The 8,628-nt window shown below is 38.2% G+C and overlaps 1 protein-coding gene across 1 annotated transcript in view; it reads right to left on the bottom strand.

The window, feature by feature from the left end:
* Nucleotides 1-6,782: 6,782 nt before the first annotated feature.
* Nucleotides 6,783-8,628, bottom strand: part of Fat4 (FAT atypical cadherin 4) — a gene marked incomplete in the record, with an annotated part of 190,835 nt that continues 188,989 nt past the window's right edge. Inside the window, 1 exon segment of the mRNA XM_013515322.1 lies at nt 6,783-8,628. Coding sequence (XP_013370776.1) covers nt 7,948-8,628 — 681 coding nt within the window.

Below are 8,628 nucleotides of genomic sequence, written 5' to 3' on the forward strand. Positions count from 1 at the left end.
GCTTTCAAATAGCTGCAATTATAACTAAGTCTTCCCTAATTAGATGATACAAAAACTGCTGAAAAATATTGTAAATTTCTTGAATTATTACATAAAAACAAAGTTCACTAAACCCATTTTAAAAGTGCTTTTTACAATGCAATGTAACTCTACAGTTTAGGGAACAATTGATTCTATTGTTTGTCCAGGACATTCAATAAGCAAATTTATTTGGAAATATTTCAGTAATTCTTTGAAAATAGACTTTTTCAAATTGTGGTACTGTAGGGAACCACTCAGACTACTTCAAAGTTCAAGGGTGCCCAAGGACATTTGAGGATGTGATCCTGCTTGTCTAGCACAGGCACATAGTAGGATACAGTTAGGTAAATACTACTTAGCACAGGTCAACATGCATGCACTGGTTATGGCACTATGTAAGAATGTAACTATGGGATAACAACCCGTATAAGAATTACACAATGAACATGCAAGCAGCTCTTGATCTTGCCCTCTTGCACCCTTGTGCTCTGCTGTGCTCCATGCTACCTGCTGTTGTTGCTTGTGTGTTGTAAACATATATTCTTTAACCTTTGGACCTCACCATCAAAAATCTCCCTTAAGCCCCCTGAATAGGCCAAAAGATGTATTTGGCAAAGGAAAAGTCTGGGCACAAAAAACTTACAAGCTTTTTGAAGATAAGAGTTATCTTCTATTTATGTAGACTCCATGCTACGTGGACCCAATAACTCTACTGTTAACCATAGTAAAAGAGGGTTGCATTACCAAGACCCCCTTATAAGCTGATTTATAGGGCATAGTCATTTTCTAATTTGATACACCACAAGCATCTATCCAAAAGTAGCCATTAAATGCAGAATGAACAGAAAATGTTCTTTAATTTGAATAAAAAGCTGCTTATGAATTATAATTGGCTTTGCTGCTTTAAAAATCTGCTGAGCATTTCTTGGACTTGTTCTATTCTTGATCTGAAGTTGCATAAATTAAGGAAAATTCAAATGAAAATATACTTTTGCTATCTTATCAGACTGACAGCACAAAGCATCCTCTTTCTTGGAACACTATCCAGTATTCAATGACTATAAAGCTTAAAAGAAAAAAACAAATTCTGGTTTAGATTCACTCTCACATCCATGGATCAGTCTGTGCAGCATGTGCTGCTTCAAGCTTTTTGCCTGGATTAGGCAAAACATTTTAAGGACATGAATACTTTCCTGTTAAATAGGAGTTGGTTGTCAATTCAAGTCTCTCAATGATGGTTCTGCCAAAGCAAAAAGTCTGTCCTCTTTTTATTTTCTGTTTATCGAAAGCCGTTTCCAAAGTTTTTCCATTTCTCATAAACAATACATCTGATTTTCTGACTAGCATTATTCCAGAATCAATACCTACTCTTATTCTTCCTCAGACCTGTAGCTGTAAAATAACACACTTTTTTAAAAATGGTTATACAGTTCATTGTTTCAGTCATAGTTTTTCTAAAGAGATTCTTCTAGAATGTTTTACTTTCTGACTTCAATATCAAGAAGCAACAATGGTTTTCATCAGCATTTTGGTCTGTGACTTGCAGATAGAATAAGGGAATGGTGACCTGAGAGAGAAGACTCCTCTGGCATAATGTAATCTTATTTTGATCAACATCTGTACCACATGGAATATGGTTTCAATTTGTGACAGGGAACTCAGTGACACTGCCAAGGAACTTTGTACATCATTGGTTATTTTATTTGAGCTAGAGTGGTACATAGCTTATGATCCCAATTTTTCTGCCAAAATACAATGGTGACTCACTTTTTACTTTGCAACCTGATTTGGGAGTTTGGCAAATAGATTCATAAACTAATAAAGTTGGAATTACTTAAGTGGGTCACCTGAAAATCATCTGCCTTTAAGCAGGGTTTTTTTTTTAAATATTCTGTGGATCTTTCCATTTCTCCAAATATTGGAGACTCCCTGCAAACACATCTGCCAATCTCTTTTGAATATAGCACATGCTATAAGATTTGATGAATGTCATTCATTCAACACATTCTTGTACTAAGTGTAAACAGCCTTTAAGTTATCTACATTAATCTCAATAACAGAATTGCCTATGTGAAATGTAACACTATTATGGGTCCAACATATGCACATTACATAGTATGTAAAAAGACATCCCCAAGAGTTTTATGGGTAATGCCAAAAATATGTCTACATTATAATCCCATTTCAGCACAATACTTGGAACTTTTTGAAATTTCAACATAGTTTGAAAAATGTTTACTACTGATGCAAGTATGGAGTTAATTATACTTACTATAAACAACAACTAAAATCTCATTAAAAGCTATTTTGGTAATCTTTAGTTGCCTTGAGTCAGGTTTAGATTTGCCATAATGTGTTACAAGTATCCTATTCACAATCACTCCCACTCAGTGACATATATCTACTACATATGCTTTGAAATAATATCCTTATAAATTCTTTCTTTCTTTCTTTAAAAATGGAACTCAATTTTTAAAATGAAAATTTCTACAATTTTTCCATCAGTAGGTACATTATGCTATGAATAAACACAATCCCTTCTGGTCCTATATCTTAATTGCTTCTATTACTATTCCTTTAGATTTGGCTGGTCATAAAAGGTAGCATTAGTTAATCATTGTTAGCACTAATATTCTTCTCAATTGTACAGGTCTCACTTTGTCTTCTGGATCTTAGACATCAAGGCAGAGTGGATCCATTCCCACTGTCTCACGATTTACTTTCCACCAGAAGATTTGTTTCAGCAGTAATTGTGTTTCTGGACCTATCCTTGTCATTCTCACTTAATACCTTCTCAAACACATCCTGAGACATTTTTGTGGCAGTCTTTGCTGATATGTTGACAATAGTCATTGACTCACCTATGGTGTGAGATTAATTAATCGTTAATTTGTAACAACCAGCTGAACAGAATCAGAGTGATGCTGGGTGTAGAAGGCCCACCTGAGCATTGCTGTCAACAGCACAAAAAAAAGAACTGGAGGGGAAGATAGTGTGCTGTTGATCCTCCTGGAGAGGTTGGCATGCTGGCTTGCCTGATATGAATTCAGCTGGTTTCATCATCTGAGGAGATCTGGTCCTCACTGTCAATGAGGATGGCTCTGGCTCTCTTCAGAGGAAGCTCTGGTCTTTGCTCTGTCATTTCCTGGTTGCAGTGCATATCCTTCAGCCTGCTGACACAGATCCTTCATCCTACTGGCACAGACTTTCTAGCTTCCACCACTGAACTTTGGGCCTTCCCAGTGCAGCTCCTTGCTACAGGCCTGCATGAGACATTGTCGTGGTCTCTAGGCCTCCAGGTGGACTCATGAAGGAGATTGCCAGGAGCCCTAGGTCTTCAGCTGGACTCTGTAGGACATTGCCATGGGATCCAGGCCCTCAGGTGGACTCTTTGGGTCTCCACTGTATGGATAGATCCCCCACACTCTTTTGCATCTGATTCTTTGGGTGAATATTATACAATAGTCCTATAAATTATGTGTCCTTTGTTAAATCTTTTCCCTGGTAAACCCTGAGTACAACACCTGCTCTTTCTCTAACATGGAACACTCTCCTACTCCAGCCTTCCGTATCACTGCCTCTGCCTGCAGTGGTGTCACACATGTCCGTGGCTTAGTCACCTGCCCTAGTCAGTTCTCTGCTCAGATGGCACATCCCCAAATGGTCTTCCTGAGCAACTTCTCTAAAACAGCACACATATTCTCATATCAGCCTGTTTTTCTCCTTAACCTATTTTCATTGCCTCCATAGCACTTGTCTTTCCTAGAGTTTGCCCAGCATAATTATTACAGTATTTATCGTTGACTGTAATCTCTACTAGAAAGCTTGTTTCATCGAGACAGGTACTTTGTTTCCTTCACCATATTGTTCCTATGAGCTAGAAGACTTCCTGGCATGTAAATAAAGGATATTTATTCTTGATGTTTGTAAATTTAACCCTGGATGCTGAAGTTCGCTGTAGTTCAATTTATTTTTCTGTTAAAGAATACCATAATTAATGATCTTTCACATAAATATATTTGTTTTCGGTTATTATCATAGATGCATAAGTTATGTTAAGAATGAATCACTGATTCTTATTTGTATGCACCAGGTTTGCTGGAACCTAGTGCCTTTCCCTCATTATCAATAATTAAAAATACGAATACATATATAGCAATGACCTATTTACTATAAATTTGATTGGATAAACCACTATAACTCTTGGTTGTTTAACCATATCTATTGTTCATAATGTGGCACTCCATTCACATATCTTTAAGGGACAGACAGTAGATTAATCAACAGCTGTAATGTTTTCCTTCACAGTGGAAAGCCTAACAATGTGCTAAAATATACTTCTTTTCTGTTTATTTTTCCTAAGGGAAAGTAAATCCAGTCATTTTGAAATGTTAGCTCTTTTAAGACTGAATCGAAGCATAAAATAAAATGGGAAAAGAAAAATTGCGCTGCTGAATTATTGATTCAACATTTTAAGACATTCTCACTTTTCACAGATTCATGTTGTAATAATTTTAAATTCAAGCAAAATAAAATGTATTCTAGCTGACAGTAATGATTTATTCTTAGATGGAATGTCTGCAAGTAATAAACTTACTAAGTGATGTGTTTTATTTTCTCTTGTAAATGAAATATTTATAAAGGACATACCTTTGAAGAGCATAAGCATCGCATTTCTCATCAACTTTGTTGTCGGTAAGCATTTTGTTAACAGGTAATGTGGAGTTTTGCTCCAGGTGCTTCTATTTCTCCATTTGCTAAAATGGTTTTACTTTATGTTAATAAGCTGTCAATAAATCAGCTAATTTAGAAAATCCTAGAGACAATCTTAAAAGCCACAGGAGCATTCTCCATAAGAACAGGATGGACTGAAGTCTGTGCCCACCTACTCTCAGGGCCCATGCTACTTCACAAGTTCTGAACTGTAACTGTGTTCTCCTCCTCTGTTCCTGCCTGGAAACATTTCTCTGGATATTTTCCATTCCCATCTAAAAGTAGCATTACCTCCATAACAAAAAGTCAGTGAAAGCCGAGTGATTGAGTAACTCTATTTAGGAAACCCAATATACACTTATAGAGCGGAATTAAAATTCTAGGGTCAGGGGCTGGGAATTTAGCTCAGCGGCAAAAGCGCCTGCCTGGCAAGCGCAAGGTCGTGAGTTCGGTTCCCGGTACCGGAGAAAAACCAAAAAAAAAAAAAAATAAATAAAATAAGATAAAATTCTAGGGTCATGCTTTTAGATGTGAACACCCAGGTCATTGTTAACCATCTAGTTGAGGGGATCGTTTCCCTGTCAAATTACCAATAATAATCTCCCTTCCAAACAGTATGTGTTAATTCATTAATTCAGTAAGTTAAGTATCAATCTCTTTTTCAGAGAAAACTTCCTTTCATATATTTCTGATTTATCTTGTTCAGCTATTAATATTGTTCTTGCATTAGTGGAAAAGATTCTAAGAAAAACAAACTAGAAATTTCTCTAAAGGAATGTCATCCTTTTTTCCTAAAGTGGGATTGATTAATAAGGAGAATAGTAAGAAGTCTAACTTACAAAAAAATTTCTTAGAGAAAAAGCATATAGAATATTGGCATCGTGCTTATCATTTTACTTTCAGCTCTTCTGAATTATAGAGTTTATATCCTTGAGGACATTGCCACAGTTCAGAATTCAACCAGGAAAAAAAATATTTTTTATTTGCTCAAAGTGATCAACAAAGTGTTCTCATATCTGAGGAGTAAATTAATAATAAAATTCATAGAAAACTATTAAAATGTACTGGCTCATCACAGATGACCAGAAAAAAGTATTAATATCTTATATTTAGTGTCTAAACTAATAACATGATTTAGGATAAAACTTTTTACTTCTTATTTGGAAACAAAAAATAATCTCACTATTATTAAAAGGCAAAATAAAGATATCGCAATATATTGATATGTTTTCAAGTACTTTGCCAAATTTTTGTCTATTGAAAACTCTTCTCATTGTGGTATAGTCAGTATTAAAGGAGAGTCTCCTGAACAAATATAAAAGTTGAGGCAGATTTTTTTCATTCCAAAAAGTTCTGATGGGGTCAGGTAACTTTTAGAAGTCTTGTTCTTTAAAGTGTAAGTGTTTACACATAAATGAATCCTGATCTATACCATTCTTCAGAATTGTCTCACTGTTGGGGCTACAGGGAAATAGAGGTTTGTCTCTTTCCAGACAGCATGTGAAATTTGTTTAAGCCATATGCGGCAGAATGATCAATAAATTAAAGATAGGTATGTGTAGCACAGCTTTGACTGTCATTCCTCCTACCTACGAATGGACTTAGAAAAACTTGAGCCGGGTCCTCGGAGAAAATCTGAGCCAGACATTTTTCCATAATTAGCTTTAATTCATTGCTACTTCTATAACTCTAAGCCTGGTCAAAAGCTGGCTTTCAGGGAATATACTCTACTGGGAACTTCCAAACGTTTCTTGCTAGAATGCTTAAACCAGGTTCATAACAACATTAGACCCCAAAGACCAAACTAGTCTAGACTCATTCTTCTCCAGGGAAGTCTAAGAGATCTGACAAATAAGAATGCACTTAAGTGACCTTAAAATATCTCTTCTGGCAATTATCCAGGTGCAATTTTTTTAAAAATAAGTGATGCTGCCCATGTCTATAGTTCAATTTGTTACACTTTGTTAATAAGTAGAAGCTATTCTCAACTGGGATTCCACAAAGAGTACAGAAAGATGAAGAAATAATATTACGCTGTAAACACAAAGTATTTTAAATAAATATTTTAATTCTATTGCTGGCATTTACAAGTAGAAAGCATACAGTATGTTACAAATATCAAAATGTGAAATATATGAATGTTACATAAGTAACAAATGTAAAAAAAGTATTTTCTTACTTTCCTGAAAGTAAGAAAACTATTCAGCATAGGAAAATATCAGTATCAAAAACACAGCTTAGGTGTAAAAAAAAAAAAGTTTTTACAGGGTATTAAAAAAACAATCTACAAAATGACAGAAAGTAAGAAGTGCTGCAATTTGACTTTATATAAATTATAAAAATTGGGTACTTGGGGCAAATGTTGAGCGGATGAAAATTCAGTCCAATCATAGGCTTTGCTTAGATCAATTTGTCAGAGCGGTGAAAGCATAGAATTTTCTTTTTCAATAAATAACTTTTCCAAGTGTCTCTTAGAAGCGCCCTTGAGAACATCATTTTGCAGTAGGAGGGGACAGTGTTCCGGGGACAGCATGCAATGATTTTGTTCCTCAAGGAAACCTGAGGAAAGTCAGGAGGCCACAACCATTTGCAAAAACGTTTCAGAAGTTTTAACTAAATTTTGTCAGAAAGCATTAAAGTGCTGAACAAAAATGATGTAATTTTAGTACCCACTGTCACGTCAAACTTAAGCTACTCAGCCATTTCTGAGCAACGTTGAATATGGAATCTAAAATTCTGAAAAGTGTTAATGCTTAGTCTTTCGTTCGAGGATAGGCTTTTTTCTACACTTTACAAGGGTTGGTTAAACCGCGAGAATCTTGCAATGCAAAACATAATTATAATAATACAATGGAAACAATACACAGAACCCCACTGTGAAAACACAAGCTCCTTTCTGCAATGTAACAGTATTAAGTTCAAAAATCACAAACCAAACACTGGTAAAGAAGCAAAACTTTGCAAACGCTGCATGCCACGTAACTAGTTACAAAGTACAATGCATGCAGAAAAACAAATTCAACCAAGCACATTTAAATTAAAGAGTTGTTTGGAGTCCATTTCAGCAGCATTGTGGTTATTATTTTTAACGTTTCCCTCAACCACCAGTCCGTACTGGCCTGTTTTTCAAACGCAACCCAACCACGTCAGCAACCTCACACTCAACGGCTTGAGTGCTCCTGGCTTTTTACGTCCAGCCAGCCAGGACCCACCTCACACGTACTGTTCCGCCTCCCCGTCCTTGGGGACCGGCTTAGTCGTCCCACCTTTACCATCTTCATTTGCTGCTGCTTTCTCTGGGAGAGACGCCAGATCCTTAAAGACGTCTACATAATGGCCAAAGCCTGGACCCCAGTTCAAAAGGTTGTCCCAGTTGAAGCTGCCCGCCTGGGGCCCGAGCTTCAGGGGCAGCGTGGGGTCTGCGGCCGGGGCCTGCGCGCTGGCGGGGCCCCCCTCGGCCCTGCGGCCGTGGTACCGCCGCGGCTTCAGTCTGGCCCCGTAGTTGTCCTCATCGTCCGCGTCGGACTCGTTGACTTGCGACAGCTTGGGCATCCTGGACGTGTACACCATGGGCTTGTCCCTGTCGTACTCCATCTCCGAGCAGGTGAAGGACTCGTGCGAGTCGCTGTCGGAGGAGGACTCGGGCGCCGGGATGCCGTCCGCGGGGTTGCGGGTGCGCGACAGCGGCCGGCGGCAGTCGTCCTCCGAGGAGGACCGCCCGTGGTCCGCGCTGCAGATGCTGGGGTTCCTGGGCCGCGGGGTGTTGAGCCTCTCCACCTCCTCGATGGAGAGCCCCACGGGCGGGGACGACTCCAGGGGCATCTGGCCGAGCGGCTGCTTCAGGCGGCTGCCGGGCCTGGAGCCGTGCGCCGCGGCGGCCTGCGGGCTCTTGCT

The sequence above is a fragment of the Chinchilla lanigera genome, unplaced genomic scaffold (genome assembly GCF_000276665.1).
Source record: "Chinchilla lanigera isolate Chin_1 unplaced genomic scaffold, ChiLan1.0 scaffold00027, whole genome shotgun sequence".
In the NCBI taxonomy this organism is placed as follows: Eukaryota; Metazoa; Chordata; class Mammalia; order Rodentia; family Chinchillidae; genus Chinchilla; species Chinchilla lanigera.